Source organism: Chiroxiphia lanceolata, chromosome 21, assembly GCF_009829145.1.
Source record: "Chiroxiphia lanceolata isolate bChiLan1 chromosome 21, bChiLan1.pri, whole genome shotgun sequence".
In the NCBI taxonomy this organism is placed as follows: domain Eukaryota; kingdom Metazoa; phylum Chordata; class Aves; order Passeriformes; family Pipridae; genus Chiroxiphia; species Chiroxiphia lanceolata.
This window is the reverse complement of record NC_045657.1, coordinates 8,120,295-8,136,543: the sequence shown is the minus strand read 5'-3', so window position 1 is coordinate 8,136,543 and position 16,249 is coordinate 8,120,295. Positions and strand designations below refer to the sequence as shown.

At 48.7% G+C, this 16,249-nt stretch overlaps 1 protein-coding gene across 2 annotated transcripts in view; it reads left to right on the top strand.

Annotated features, from left to right (window-relative positions):
• The window catches only part of PAPPA (pappalysin 1), a 181,723-nt gene that overhangs the window by 147,778 nt on the left and 17,696 nt on the right, over nucleotides 1-16,249 (top strand). For both annotated transcript variants that reach the window (XM_032708046.1, XM_032708045.1), the window contains exons 18-21: nucleotides 2,189-2,336; nucleotides 5,085-5,194; nucleotides 11,715-11,786; nucleotides 16,085-16,183. In XM_032708046.1, the coding sequence (XP_032563937.1) occupies nucleotides 2,189-2,336; nucleotides 5,085-5,194; nucleotides 11,715-11,786; nucleotides 16,085-16,183 (429 nt within the window). The remainder of the gene's footprint in view (nucleotides 1-2,188; nucleotides 2,337-5,084; nucleotides 5,195-11,714; nucleotides 11,787-16,084; nucleotides 16,184-16,249) is intronic.

Genomic DNA, 16,249 nt, shown 5'->3' with positions numbered 1-16,249 from the left:
AATGAGGTGGAAACAAAGAGCAGCAAGTAGTGGAGTCAGGGTTAGAGCAGTAATGAAGTGAGCTCTGGAAAGTGAGAGATCCAGCTATGTCTGCATTCACTGTGAGTGACTGTTCAGCTGCGAAAGCACCTTGGGCAAAGGAGCAGATAACATCTCGAGAGAGGGATTTGCAGAGAAAGGTATTTTCAGATATCCCAGAAAATAGGCTACAGAAGAAGAGGGGAGGACTCCTGGCACAAGCCAGAACCACTTGAGAGGTGTTAATTATTTAAGGATTAAACCCCACTAAGTCTCTCTCAGCTATATAAGGTGATAATACACGTTGCATCCAAGCAAGAAGCCCAGCAGGGATTTTCACAAGAGATTTTGCAGGTCAGGGAATGATGGACAGTATGTTACTATAGCAATGGATATCCTGGGATCTCTGAGTATGTTGCAGAAACTATACAATAGTACCCTCAAGCACAGCCAGCTCCAGCAACATAAATCAGGTTTCATGGCTCACCTCTGAGAATCATGCTTGAACCCTGGCATGGAAATTGCAGTGGAAGTGCATCACACTTGCTAACCCAGCAAATTGTGCTTAATTATCATTTAGCAATTTATTCCTGACTTTGTCACCACGCTGAAAGATCATTACTTGGCTGTACATCCAGCATCTCTTAATCACCAGGAACGTAATGGTCATTTAAGCAGGTACCTCCCCTGGCACCAGAGCAAGGGTCTTCCATTTCTGAATATTGTACACAAATCATATGAACAGTCAGATCTAAATTAATCAGTCTCTGCCAAACTGGCCCTTAGGTGAGAATCACCAAGCTGGATCACACCCTGAGTCCATCTGCTCCATTATCCTTTCATATGATTTTCTTATTACTTCTGGCAATGGCCAGATGTCTAGAGAAGGGGAAGCAGGTCCCACGCAGTAGTCTGCCACTAAGACCACTTTGCATCTCACTAAACATTGTGTTCATCAACAAAGCTGAGCAAAAAATAAAAAAAAGGCATTAGGATATTAAAGACAAGACTAACACTGAAGGCTGTGACATCTTCCACACCAGTGCCAGGGGTGTGTACAGGGCCCTGTGCCACAATGGGTGTGGGTCAGGGGGCAGAGCTCTTCAGAAAAGTTCAGCAGCCCTGCAGGGACCCCAGCATGGTCAGCACATCAAAGGACCCCCCAAAGATACCCAGCACAGTCTCCAAGAGCAGGGTGGGTAGATTGCAGGCAACGTGCCTGGCATGTAAAACGGGTGAGGAGAAGCAGAGATCCTGCATGGTTCTCCCACCCAGCAAGGTCCCCACGGGAGGTTTGGAGCCCAGCCCCACCAGACATGCTCCTGTTGAATATCCCACATTACCCCATGGCAGTCAGGCTCGCAGATCCCACAGAACAGCTTGCACAGAAATCCCCAGTGCCGTGAGGATAGATCTGACAAAAGATTGCCTGTGCACTCCTTTGTTGTTTTTAAAGGGCATGATATTTCCCCTCGGACTTTGGTATTCATTCTTCAGTATCATACAGAGGATCTTTTCTATAAGAGAAATGTCATATTCTATGCCTTGCCCATTCCCACACCAGAGGAATTTTTTTCCCTCCTTCCCACCTGCCTCTGTGTGTGTCTGTCTCAACCTCTTCACTTGCTGTCAGTCAAGGCAGACAAGCTCTAAAGAGCACGTTCTGCCCTGCTAAGCATCCCTGCTCTTGTCCTGCTCTCCTTCCTCCCTCAGATGGCCATTGGGGATTCTCTCTTTTTCAACACAAAGATGATGTAACTGGTTAGAGAACGGGAAGAGGGAAAAGGTTGTCTGCATTCAACACCAACCTCTCTACAACAAGAAAGAAGGCAAACAGGGTGAAGGCACCTTTATTGCAACTGGAGTGGGGCTGTTGTAAGGTGGAGACCTTGCAAGGGACTTGTAGAGACCTTGCAAGGGGTTGTAAAGACCCTGCATTACACAGGAGAGGAGTGTTTGTGTGTGTTTGTCTGCAGTGCAGCTGTTCCCTGTTTGTTTTTTTTTTTATTCTTTATAATAAAACTCCATTTTGCCCCCCAGGGCTGCCAGTCCCAACCGGGGGCTCTTCCACTTCCAGCAGAACTTTGCCCCCAGCTCAGCTCTGAGCTCTCAGCCTCTCCTTGGTGGCATTTTTGTGACCATCCTCCTTGTCTCCTTCTCTCATTCCCAGGGCCGTGGAAGCAACGTGATTCACTGCAGGAAGGATGGCACGTGGAGTGGCTCCTTCCACCTGTGCAGGGAGATGCAGGGGCAGTGCACTCTGCCCACCCAGCTCAACAGCCACCTGAAGCTCCAGTGCGCCGGCGGCTACGGAATAGGTGCGTGATCCTCCCCTCCAGCCCCTGGAGTACAGCTCTGAGGGAAGCAGGAGGCGAGGAAGAGGATGGGAATGACAGGGAGGGAGAGACGAAGGAGCCTGCAGTCCTTCAAGTCACCTTCTGTGGACCTGTTTGCCGGAGTGAGAGGCTGCTACGGGAGGCTTTTCAGGGAACTGCTTTTAGGAAACAGGAATCTTTGAGAGGCCAGGCAGGCATCGTGTAACATGCTCTGATTGCCTGCTCCTTGTAGCGCTTCCAGTTTCATTGTGTCCCTTCTTGGCCAGCTGGTTCTCAGGGGCAGCCAGCATGGCAGGCTGTGCCAGAGACACATCCAGCCTGCAAAATGCAGGGAGGGACTGTACCTTTGTTTGTGTTTATGCTTTTGTAATGTCCCACTCCTTCAACCACATGCACACACCCTCACTCCAGAGGCTGGAAGGCAAAGGAGGTGACAGGGGAACGCAGCACCAGGACAATTCAGGTCTCTCCAGAAAGAATATGAGGCAAGCTGAGCATCCCCTTTGGTATGACAGTTGTTTAGGAGCTATTGTAAGGTGCATTTTCCCCCTTTCTTCTGGGGCATCTGCTCACTCTGTAAGGGGTGATGACTTCACATGCTCAGCCTTGCTTTGTGGCACCCAGGCAGAGGGGAGGGACAGACACACTGAATTGTACATGCTGTATTGTATTTTCAGCCCTATATTGTGTTCTCAGCCCTATATTGTGTTCTCAGCCCTATATTGTATTTTCAGCCCTATATTGTATTTTCAGCCCTATGTTGTATTTTCAGCCCCAGTTTTTGGGGTCTCCTTGTTGTAAGGGCTGCAGTGGAAGCTGCACTGGCTGTGACCCACACAGATCTGCGAGGCCCCTTCCTGCAGCCCCACTCCCAGCCCCTGCCATCCCCCCCTCCCTCCCTCCGTCTGTCCCTTTGAACTTGGAGAAATTTCCTCCTCGCGCGGCTCCCTCATTATATCGCAGCCATGCGAGGGACCACGAGCCTCCTTGTGTTCCCTCCCCGGGGAGGAGAACACGACCTGGATGAGATAAGCGCTCTGTAATGATGCCAATTACAGATCATATATCAAAACAATTCCGACCCGCTCCTCTCCGCGAGCGTACGGAGCCTGGTGGAGCGCGGGAGAGCGGGCGACTCTTAATGTGGCGAGGTGTTTTACCCTTGAGAGGAGGTTACCCCCAGGCCTAGCCAGGTTTTTGCAAGGAGAGAAGTCCCAGTTCTTGCTGTAGTGAGGAGCATCTCAGTGCTGGAAGCAGGAGGGTCTGTGGCCGCTCAGGCAGCGGGCGCCTGCCAGCTCTCGCTCTTCTCCCAGTTGCTGTCAGCAGGTGCCAATTCCAGGTGCAAGGACTGGTGGGCCTGATCCCAGGATGGGACCACACAGCATCATGGAGGTGAGGGATGCATGGGGCAGACCCTCCACAAGGGCATGACTCTCCCTGGAGAGCTCAGCAAGGGCACAGCAGCCTCTGGCTCATCCTCAGCAGATGGAGACACACCACACTCTTTGCAGGCTCACCCAGCACCACCTTTTGGCATCAGATATTGGGGTTTTCCTCTCTTCTTTGCATTTTTGGAAGCCTGACTGATGGCCTTTTGAGAAGGTGCTCTCCTGCCACTCATTCACCACGGGTGTGGTGTCAATGGGCCTCATCCAGCAGGTCTGTGGAGCCACTGCCACGTGCCCTGGGAAAGCAAAACTCCAAGTGCTCCCTGTCTTCCCAGCTCAACAGCCCAGGTCTGACTGCTCCCACTGACTCCTCCGTGTGGAGAATGTGAGAAGGCAGAAGCAGGTGGGGGAAATAATAGCATCCAGTCATGGTCACTATGAATCCCACACACCTTCGGTAATTCCTCAGACACCTAATCTGCCCTTCCAGGCTGAGGCGTGTGTTGAGCCAAAGGTTCAGCTCTCCAAACCAGTGCAGAGATTAATTCCTCCCCCAGCGCTGATTGGAGTGCAGAAATCCTAATGACATGTTTGCAGCAGCTGTGCCATTCAAGAGTGATTTTCCAGGGGGGAAATGGTAATGGTCCAACACACTAGGGCTTATGGTTGTGTCACCACAGGGCTCTGGGATATTGCTGCAGAGTATCCCAGCATGTTTTAATAAAGAAAGGACAGGGTTCCCACTGGGCATGACAGTTAATCAGAGAAAAAGCAGGTTTATGTGTGAACAAAGCCATCATTACCTCTCTGCATACTTCTTATCGACTGTGGGACTTCGGTGATAGTTCATCTCCAATATCATCAGGCTTGATCACCCTCTGAAAGATTATTATTGGAGGTCTGTAAACTTGGACAGATCAAACAGTAGGTTTTTGTCATGTCATAGGTGAGATGAGTTCGACAGCCTCTGCCTAATCAGTCCCATCTCTTGAAAGATTAGTTGAAATGGAAAAACCTTCACATTTTCTTGATGATCCAAAAGCGCAAAACCTGACCCCCTTCTTGGAGTTAACAGGCAGAGAAATACCTAGATTTGCAGCTCGTACAGAAGGGCCCTGGAATATGTGCCACCCCCACGCACTCCTGCTGAGTGCAGGGTTGTACTCAGCACTTCACGTGTGGCTCAGAGATATGTGATAGTTATGGCCAACTGCTAATTGCAATTTAGGAAAAACGAGCTGTAATCCTGTCCTTCAGCTGGAAGGATGCTGGAAGGTCAGGAGCTGGTTGCTTTATCCTTTAGCTTTATCCTTTAGCTTTATCCTCCCCGTGTTTTGTGCAGGCACAGAGTGTACCACCTCATGTCTGGATCACAGTCACGAGCCCATCCTCCTGCGCGTGAACGAGACAGTGCAAGACATCCAGCACTGGATGAACCCTCAGAGAGTGAAGGTCAGTGCCTGACAACTCCACTAACTGTATCCCTTGCTGAATGTTCATGAGCAGAGAGTGAACAGCGTTACCTGTGGTTCATTTGATGAGGGGACAATGGGGAATGCTGCCCTTTAGGAAGGAATTCCTGGGTTTTGTTGTGTCTTTTCATGTTGTTCTGGTAATGTGGTGGCTTTCTCTGAGTTGCCGTCTCTCTGTGTTTTCCCACTGAAAGTCAGTTCAAGGTAAAGGCCTCAGATCAGTTGAGTCTGATCTGAAAATGGGATTCATGACACAGGAAGATGGGACAGACAGTGAGAGAAAGGGCACTGGCCAGGTTTTATTTTCTTCCTCCTGTTCTGTGTTTTGCATTCGTTGGGTGGCAGGGGCTGGATTTTTTCTGCGCTGCTTTTGGATGACAAAAGAAGCTGATACAGAGGGTATTTCATTTCCCGACCCCGCAGAGCTGGCTGAGTGCTCCCCCCGCCCCTTCGCCCGCATGCAAGAGCTGCCTGCTCAGCACAGCCCCTTCCAGAGGTCACCACTTCTCCCTCCTGCCTGCTGCAAATGCACAGCCAGCATTAACTGCTCCCAGCACTCCGTCCTGAGCGTCCTCCAGCACACACCAGTGCCAGTGTGCCCTGCTGGGGACTTGCCCACCCGTGTGCACCTCACACACATGCACACCCTGCACCCAACAGCTGCTTGGTTTGGATGCCCACACTTGGATTCCAGTGGGAGACACACTCACACACCTCATCCTGAAAACCCTCACGTGCCTCCTGCCTGCAAATTCCTGTAACCAGGTGCTTGTCCCTTACACAGTACTTTTGCAGGTGTAAAGGTCTAACTGGACGCGCTCAAGCACCTGTCGGAAGATGCTGACACATCAGGTGTCACCAGGTTGCTGGTGGTGTTCGTGAACAAGCACTGCTGGCTTTTACATACTTGGCCCTGGCTTTGCAGGAGCTTGTTTTACACACTTGAACTCCATTACGGAGGAGAACAAGCAGCCAACACAGCCCCAGCATGTCCTGAGCAGCTTTGACAGTCTATTTGCTTCTCTACATGACTAAATGTGCGCCCAGGGCTTGGGATTTTTGAAATCTGGCCTTGGCTGTGGGTAGAGAACCGCTCCAAAAATCTCCACCGCTTTATGCTTTCCTATTTCACACAGAGCGAGAGAATAAATCCTGGAAAGGAGTGGGAAACTGAAGTCCAGAGAATATGACAGGCTCATGGTGTCCTTCCCAGCTCCCCATTCGCTCCAGACTCTGAAATTCTATGACTGCCTAAGCCGAGGCTTTGCCAAGTTTCTGGCATGAAACATAAAGAAAACCCCTATCTCTGTGTGAGGGGCAATTTCTCACCGGCCCTTTCCCGAGTGCCAGACTTTAAAGTGGTTTGTAATTCATGGGGAAATAAAGTGACAGCTTCCCTCCCGTTCTCTCTGCACTCCTTCCCTTATTGATGCGGGTACGCGGAGGGAGCTGTAACGAGTTTTATACCTGCAGGTCTCTGGAGGACTCATTAGGCAGCAGGGAAAACAGAGAGTAGTAAAGGGGGAGATGAGGGGAGTGAGGGATGGAGGAGAAATCATGGTTTCCAAGAGCACAGTGGCAAATGAGACCCTTCTTTTGCCCTGATGGTGAGGATCTTGCAAGAGCTTTAGGCTGCGAGCAGATGCAAGTTTGACCCCACACTTTGTAAGTAGAGGGTGAGATTTGGGCTTGAAAAGTTGTGTTGGGAAATGGAGGGGAGCCTTTAGGAGACGAGCAGGATGATGCTGAGACATATCAGAGGGGATTTTTTTTGGTAGCTGTAAAGCATCCATCTTACTCAGCTCTGCAGATAAGGGGATGTCACCCCCAGGGAGCAGAGCCTCGTGGGGTCCCACTGGGGGAAACGCTGCTTCTGGTGGGACTGGGGAGACCCTGGAGAGATGAGACTGGGATGCCTTAGGGGGAGGTCCCCATGGCAATGTGCTATGTATCATTAATAATCTCTGTTTATGGTCAGTGACAGTTTGCTGTTGTGCCACACGAGCGAAGGGAGCAGCTGGTTGCATTTACACGGCAAGTCTTTGTACATCTCACAGCACTCGAATGACGCAAAGGAAACACTTTCAGTTGCTTAATTTGAGGCACAAGTAAAGTACAAATTAGGGCAGGATGGGAAATAGGTAAAGGCAGGACCCATCTGTGGCATTTACCTTTGAGGGGGTAGGGATAAGAAAACACAGGGAGAGCTGGCAAGAAAAAAAGATATATTTGTGTGTAGCTGCTCAAGCAACATCTGTTATGGAAGCAAAGTGGGAAGAAGGGCTATCCCTCCTCTGAGGGTTGTTTAGAGCAGAGCTGTGCAAATCACTTGATTTTTCGGTTCACTCGAAGTTCTGTTAAATTTGAAACAACAAAAAAAAAATGTTTTTCTCTAATCGAAGTGACTCTTTTGTTGTTGTGATTTTTGGTGAACCAAAAAATCAGAGGAAAAAAACATGTTGGTTTGAACATAACGTAGCATTTCATTTCCAAGGAGATTTTGTAAACTTTTGTGTAATGAAAATGAAAAAAAAAAAAAAAAACTTAGAAATTAAATGTCCTCTCAAAGGAACAACAACAACAGATAATTCACTTCAAAAAATGTCTAAATATTACTGTGTTTTGCAGAATTGGTTTAGGTTGAGTTGCTTTGCTGGGTCTGAAACAGTTTGTTGAAATCAGTATAAGTTGGCAGCGTCTTCCAAATCAGTATTTTCAGGAAGAAAATAATCACCTGAAATCTTCTGTTCCTCTGTTGTTCTGCAGTGGGCCGTGTTGGGAGCAGCCACTGCTGTCCCCATGATTTCCCCTTCACTGTGAGTGTCACGGGGCTCTGAGCTGCTGAAGACACCCATGGATAGAGCTGCCAAGACTGACTATGCAGGCAGCAGGGAGAAAAAAGGGAAATAGCTCAGAGACAGCTTTGACAGCTCTTTCCCACTGACTGCAGAGAAACAGGGCAGACACCTAATTTCTTAGGTTGTCTGAATTTGGGTTCTTGCCTTTGTGCTGAGTAGGAACAGGCCAAACAATGTGCAGGCATGTGCATGCCTGGGAAAGCCCTCAAAGGGTTGGTGCACCCTGACTCTGCTGAGCTGAGCGTGTCCACGGCCCCTCCACGCACCAGTGACACTGCCCAACTGCTGGTGATGTGTTTTCCCACGTGCACTGCAAGCCTTGGGATTATAAATGTCCAAAAACTATCAGTGGGAATACTCCTTAAACAGTCCCCTATTCATTCAAGCTTTGCAGTTTTCCTCCTTCCTTCCCCTCTGCCTTTTTCTGTGAGTTTTGGGCTCATTTTACAGCAGGGAAACTGAGTCACAGAGCAGTGATGTGACCAACTGCAGTGCAGCTGCTCAGAACCCAGGGAGGCAGGAGATCCCAGCCCATCTGTAGCTACAGGAAGGAGCAGCCCCAAAGTGCTGTGTCTCCCCTCTCCTGGCTGATCCCCTCACCCCGGCCACGTTAAGCCCATGGTTAATTATTGTGTTCATATAGTGCCTGAGGAGCGAATTAGCTGAGACCAGGAGATGCCAATCCCTGGGCATCTGGGGGACACTTGACCCATCTAAGGTTGAGGAGAGCTCTCCACTGGCCTCTCTGAGGGAAACCCAATCCCCCCTGCAGCCCGCAAAGGGTTGACATCACTGTTAGTCCCACCAGGGGAGGGAAGCGCCGTGACCGGAGGCACTGGGTCTTCCCTCACAAGGAGAAAATGACAGCTTGATTTGCTTTCTTGGCTCTTTGTTACCTACTGTGGGAGCGCAGCCCTGCTCCCTCTCCCTTGGCAGCAGATGGAATCCCAGCCACCGACCGCAGATGTGGCTGGGTGGTGTTTCTGGGATGGGACAGGGCTGGAGTCAATCCACCCGGCTGCGCGGCGTTGGCCCGTGAGGGAGGGCAGCTGTGCTGCAAAAAGCCAGAGCGTGAGAGGAGCTGGGGCCACGAGGGCAGCATATGTCACCACAGCAGCACAGGGGACGGGGCTCACAGGGGCAGTGGCCAGATGGGCTTTCCCCATGCACCACCTGGCACATGGTGGTGGTCCTTCCACCCACCTCTTACAGCAGCCTGTGTCGGCCTTCTGAGTCCACCTTCCTTTCTGTGCACACTGATACCATCAGATCATGCACAACCTACACCCATCCTTGCTTGCTTTTCATGCATTTGTTCATCTCAGTTGCTCCATGCAGCATCCTGTGGCACCTGTATGTCTCTTGGCACTGCAGGAGGCAGAAACAATGCCCAGCAACCCAAATCATTCCCAATTTCTCAATTTTCTAACCCAGCCTCTCCCTCTACCCAAACCCTCTCTCCCATTGCATTGCACACACCGCTGCAGCAGCTTGAGGGTACAAATAGGCTGGGTTGAGGGGAACTGAGGGCTTGGAAAACCAGCAAGAGGAACCAGGACCGTGGCAGAGGGTCCTTCCTTCTGCTTTGAGCTCTGTGAATGTTAGCAGGATTGAATTCAGCTCCACTGGCAAAGGATCATCCAAGGGGAGAGTGAAGTAACAGGTATGAAGCTGTTGGCAGGTGCCACTCAGGAGCAATGGGAATGTCCCACTGACCCAGTGATTAACTTGGCACAAGGTCACCTGGCTCTCCCATACTGTGGAGAGCAACCTGGGGCTGCATTCCCATTCCCTGGAGAGCGTCCAGCCCAAGTCTGTGCAGTTCTTGGGATTGAAGATGACCTTGACTGAGCACTCAGAGAAGCAGAGACTTCACCTTCTACCCCTTTCTCTAAGGCTGGTGCTGGGTTTTTAACACTGGGAAGGTCAGGAAAGCAGTCAGTGCATCCTCTGTGAGGGCTTGCTCTCACTTGGAAACCTCCTTTCTTCTTCAGAGCCTGGTTCAAGGCTACCCATCCTTTTATTGGCTCTGCGTGCTCACACACATTCACACATAGCGAGAGGTTTTGTAAATATTGATGCTTCTTACCAGGGGATTGTGAGATGCTCTTTGGAAGTGCCCTTCTTCCACTTATTGTCTGCTGGCCTTGGATACAGGAGGCAAACGCCTGAGTTTTTCTACTTTGTTTTAATTCTTGGGTTCAAACGCTCTTGAACTGTTTCCTTTACTCTCCCTGCTCCCGGACTGTTGACTGGCCTTGTTTATTTTCAAACCTAGAAAAGTTTCCTTTCTTTTCCCTCTGAAGTGCAATAAACAGAAGGGGAGGGGGGGAAAGCAAACAACAAACCCCTCACCATTTGTGGCAGGCAACAGCCTGGAAATCTCCAGCTCTCTTGTCAAGAGCTCTGGGGGAACGTCTGACACCTCTGGGCCCCCCGCACCTTGCAACCTCCCTCCCGAGGGATAAACAACATCCTCCCCCCTCTCCTGGCTGCTTCTCCACTCACACAGACAGGCCCTGTTGTGAGGCAGGTGGGGCAAGCAGGGCTTGACTAATAGTGGAAAATCCGAGAGCATCGGAAAGATAAACAGCCGCAGTCAGATAGTATAAAAGTCCTTTTTCTAGCACGCGCCAGGTAAGCCTCAAATGACAGAAACTGTAAAAACATGCCGAGGTTCTCCTGCAGATGGATTAAATTAGCCCTCAGATAGACAGGGGAGGGGATGGCTCGTGCCTGGGGTCTTCCCAAATGTTAATCCCTTCCTTCTCCAGGCCTCCATCCAACCCCTCTCTTCAGGTGAGTGCCTGTGTGTACATCTTGCCCACATGCACAGGTAGTGCTCCATCCATGGATGATAACCCAAAATGATCTTGTGCCCGATGTCCTGCTGAATGGGTGGGAGTCCAATCTCCAGGACCTCCATGGTATTGAACCACCATCTCCACTGACTGGTCGAAGATTTCATCCACTCTCAAAATCTAAGTGTCCATGTCTATGGCTGCCCTGCCTGTGTCATCACTGAGGGGCTGGTCATCATTTTTGCCCAAAACTAGGCAGTCCAACTTTTTCTTCTAGAAAATCTGTAGACAGAGTTGGTAAAGAAATTAATTTAAAGCTCATAAAATGTAGTGGATAATGCTGTCCTATCTGGGGGTTATTCTGAAGGTGTGTGGTGGGAGGTGCTTTTATTTAAGATGGTGCTAAAATATATCTGGAAGTCCACCTTTAGCTGCTTCCATCTTCAAGAAGCCCAGGTACGATGGGCAGTGAAAGACACCAATGCTTTGCAGCACTAAAGAAATCCCTAAAATGTCTCTCCCCTACCCAAGGGCAAGACAGTGGACCTGTGCCTTTGCCTTTCCCTGCCACGTTCCCCCACCATGAGTGAAATACTGGACATGACATTTTAGGAGAACCTTAAATATTATTTTAATCTCAAATGCTCTGTTATTGCAAGTGTCAAGTCCAACACTTCTTGTAAATACCTGGAGGACAGCCAGGTCCTGAGAACACAAGAGGTGTTAGGAACTGAACTTCATTGGTTAAGTACAGGAGAGCCACAGGAGCCAGCACTCTGACTTTCTGTACACTGATTTCTTTGTCTTAACCTGCTGCTTTTTTTTTTCCTCTTCCCTCCAGAGCGTTGTCTGCACGGCAGGACTCAAGTGGTATCCTCACCCTTCCCTGATTCATTGTGTCAAAGGCTGTGAGGTGAGTTTGGCATTAGCTCAGGTGGTCCATGCTAGCTCCAAAATCCTGCAGGAACAGTCACAGCAGGCACGTGGGCTGTAAATGCTGGTTTTCAAGAGGGGCAAACAGGATTTTGTCCTGATCATCCACTCAAACCGACTGTGATTGCCTGCATCAGTTCTGACGCTCAGTAGTGGAATTGGTGGTTTTCCTAGAGCCGATGGTTGGGTGTCTCTCACAGGAGTTACAATGATCAAGTAGCTCAAAAACATTGGTAGACCAAAAGAATTTCCCAGAATGTGGGAGTTTCTGGAAAATTGCAAAAACCTTCAGTTGTTTGTCCTTGATTTTGACATATTATTAGAGGGGCAATTCTTTCCAAGGCCAGTTGAGCTTTGGGCATTGGTGTGTGCAGAGAAACTTTAGGGAAGCCAGAGACAGAAATGAGACCACTGGGCGGACAGCACAGCTGGACAGTGAGCAAACAGCACATCCCTCCACTGAACCTCTATCTGAACCAGAAAAAAATAATCAGAAACACACAGTTACATTTAATCTGTGATACAATTTTACAGTCTTGTGTGTTACTTGAAGAAAGCAATTATTTTGAAGGATGATGTTTCTGCTGGCAGCAGTCTTTGAAAAGCCTGAGAAGACTTAAGATGTTTCCAGTGGTTAAACAGGACTGGAGCACCTCTGTCTGGATCATGGCACTCCTGTGGTTCCTGTTGTGCCAGCCCTTGACATTCTCACCCATATCAAGAAGTCAATCCTTGTGGTACCTCTGTGAAGTTGTGAAGCTCCAATCCCATTTTAGAAATGGATAGCTCACAGGCAGAGGGATAGTTGGCTGCTTTAGTTACAGGGACAGGCAGTGGCAGAGCTGTGTCTTCCCCCCACATCTCCTGCCTTTCTGCTGCACTGGCCGTGCTCTCAGCACCCAGTAACCCAATTTTACAGGCCCATTGAAATTATTTGCCCAAAGTGGCAGAACATGGGACTGAATTCCTAAATCTGACACAGAGCTCCAGACAACATTGCTGTGCAATGGGATTTGTCTTGAAGTGAAAGACAGGTTTCCTTCGCATACAAATGCTGGGCCCAAGAGGGTAATAACTCTCCAACAATGTAATAGTTTCTGTCTAGTTGTTCCCTAAATGAAAAGCATTCTGCTGTCAGTGCTCTGAATGTCATAAGCCCTCTCACACATCGCTTTCATGCAGGCTGGCTGGGAGCCCCCATTCTCCAAAGAGAGCTGAAATAACATCCAGAGACCATTAAGAAATGCCATTCAGGTGCTGATGCACCATTGGGTATCCGTTCTCCTGCTGTTTAAGGATAGTTGTTACTGAGGCAAACTTTGCAATGATGTAATAATTTACCAGAAGCCATTATTACTGACATGCTTCTTCTCAGCATTTTCTTCCCTTCCATCATTGCTAATTGCCAGAGCCCTCTGCATCAATAGGAACTTTCTTCTTTTCAACATTCATTCAGCAGTGTCACTGCATCACAATCTATCATCTTGGAAGGCTTTGCCCAGACAATTGATAATGGCCTCTAGCATCATTTTTAGAGCATGATGCTTCCAGGATCCACGGATGGGCCAGAGCTTGTTCTCTGGCATTAAGATTTCAGAAGAAATACCATCTTCACCAAGCCTTTTTTTTTTCCACGACTGTGGAAACAGTGCCTAATAAGCCAGTAGCTCAATAATGCTGGGCCATTAAGCTGATACAGTCCCTAATGTATGGACATCCTTAGCATTAGGGAGGGTTCCCTGAACAGGAGGCTGTAAGTGGGGCATTATTTTGACTCTTGGTGATCGCAGTGGGAACCCCGGCTGCTGCTGCAATGTGATTTTTTGTCGCTCCCTAGTGGCAGGAACAGAGGTTTATGAGTCAGCCCCGTACTTCTCAGCACCTAACTTAGGTGTTTCAGTAGAAAAGTAGTCCCTCTGGACTACCTGTATAGTCCTTCAGAAATATCAGAGCACTAAGACATGCAGGCAGAGCTGTAGAGACCTCACCCCCCACAGCCAGGGTCTCCCAAAAGAGGATTTTGGACCCAAATCAGAATAGATGCTATTTGTCCTACTCTTCCCCTCCAAAGGACTAGCTTGCCTAGTCTGTGCCAGAGCAAACTCTTCCACGAGCTTCTTTTACTGATTTTCCAGCATTCATAGGTGTAGGGTACAGGCATAGGCATGGAAAATTAAAGTCAAGCTTTTCTTGACAAGCAGGCACAGCCAGGCAACACAAGGGAAACATGGAGAAGCCTACAAAATTTCCTGGGAGGTTGGGCAAAGTTCATGGTTTTAAATATGACCGTGTTGGCATCAAAATATCTCTTCATCTATTTATAAATCATTCCCTTTTAACTCTTAGCATATTAATTAAATTGGAAGGGCGTTTGCAAGTCAAAGGCTTTGCCTGTATAAATAAGTCAATATCTGTGGAACTAAGTGGAGTTAAGGCAGTTTAAAGGGACAGGAGCCTTATGCTGTAACTCTGATTTCCTTGTCAACATTTGCCATATTTGCGTGGAACTAAACAAGTATCACACAACGAATCAGTCACCTCCTGGTAGTCCTGCTGTGGTTGCATTGTTGGATGGATTTCCTGTACCTGACAGAAATATTTAAATTTGCAACATATCAGCAGTGAAAGTGTGCATTTGCACCACTGCAGAGAGTCCATTTCAACACTGATGAGCGTGGCCATGGCTCACTCTGGGGAGAGCACAGCGAGCTTTTATGGCTGGTTCTTCAGGTATCCCATCATCAGGGAGACTCTGGTACTGCAATTGCTGCAAAATCCTCCCAGGAAACCTCCACAAGCCACCCCACCTGCTCTGCAATGATGCCTTCTTGTAGGAAAGACCCTGGTGTTTTTCTCAGTGAAGAATAAACAAATTTTCCAAAGAGCAGATAAAGTGGGAATGGCCCCATGAGCCTGTGTGTGTAAGAAGGGTTACAGAGATATGACTGGGCTCTCTGCTGAGCACCCATTTTTCTGAGCACTCATTGCTGGCTGGGATTCTCATAGGGGGCCTTTTTTACCATCAGGCACAGTTTTGACTTCCAAGAAAGATTTCTGTACTTGCTGACCAAGAGGTGTAAATGTGTAAAGAAAGACCAGACCTCAAGCCTTTCCTTCAGAATTGTGGTTGTTGTTCAGGTCCTGTGCAGCACATGCACTAGTGACCCCATTGCACAGACTAGTAACTATGTTTTCTTTTTCAAGAGCTCTTTTTAATTTCTTTTTAATAGCTCTCCACAACGCCCCTCTGAATAATTGCCACTATCCCAGCTCTGAGATGTGGAGTGGAGGAAGATTATGTGTCATGGCCAAGGTCACACACAGTCACTGCTGGTTGGAGCAGAGGAGCACATGGCCCCTGTGCTGAGCTCAGACCACTTCCATTTCTCTTTGTGATTTGTTTTGTGCCCTCATTGCTGACACGTGTTGCACAGTTTGGAGAACTGTGGTGAAAAGCATAGCTATTAAAAGCAAGCCTGTTTTGCTGTGATACATAACCTTCTTCTTATCCCACACAGTTCTGGAAGGTTAGCTTAAAATTATCAAAGGTGCCACAGTTTTAGATGCCTGGATGCTGTCTCTGGGCCTAGCCAAATTAATATTCCTGAAGCATCCTCTTATGTGGGATGTGAAAAGCCAACAAGGGCTCATTTCCCTTTCATCTACTGTCCTTTTTTTTCTGTCTGCTTTGAAGGGAAAGGGAAATAATTATCTTTGGCTTTTCAGGGCAGTTGGTAATGTTACAAACTATATGGCTCCTTCGAGTCTTCATGTTTTCCTTCTGAAATAGTGTTACAGGTTTTAGAATTATGAAATCATAGAATGGGTTGGGTTGGAAAGGTCCTTAAAGATGATCTTGTACCAACACTCCTGCCATGGGCAGGGACACCTTCCACTAGACCAGTTACTCCAAGCCCTGTCTAACCTGGCCTTGAACACTTCCAGGGACTTCCAGGGGCAGCCGCAGCTTCTCTGGGCAACCTGTGCCAGTGTCTTACCACCCTCACAGCCAAGGATTTCTTCCATATATCTAACCTAAACTTCCCCTCTCTCAGTTTGAAGCCACTCCTTGTCCTCTCACCACAGTTCCTGATGAACAGTCCCTCCCTGACTTCCTTGTAGGCCCCTTTAGGCACTGGAAGGTGCTCTGAGGTCTCCACACAACCTTCTCTCCTCCAGACTGAACAGCCCCAACCTTTCCAGCCTGTCTCCATAGGGGAGGTGTTCATTTTATCCATGTCCATGGTCTCAGTCTTTTCCTACTTTTTCCTTTTTCAGCCTTTCATGGGGGACAACTACTGTGACTCCATCAACAACCGAGCCTTCTGCAACTATGATGGTGGGGACTGCTGCGCCTCAACAGTCAAGACCAAAAAGGTAGGGATGCTCCTTCCTCTCTTCACTGAGAATTCCTTGGTGACTGTTGCTTTGTGCCTGGAAAAA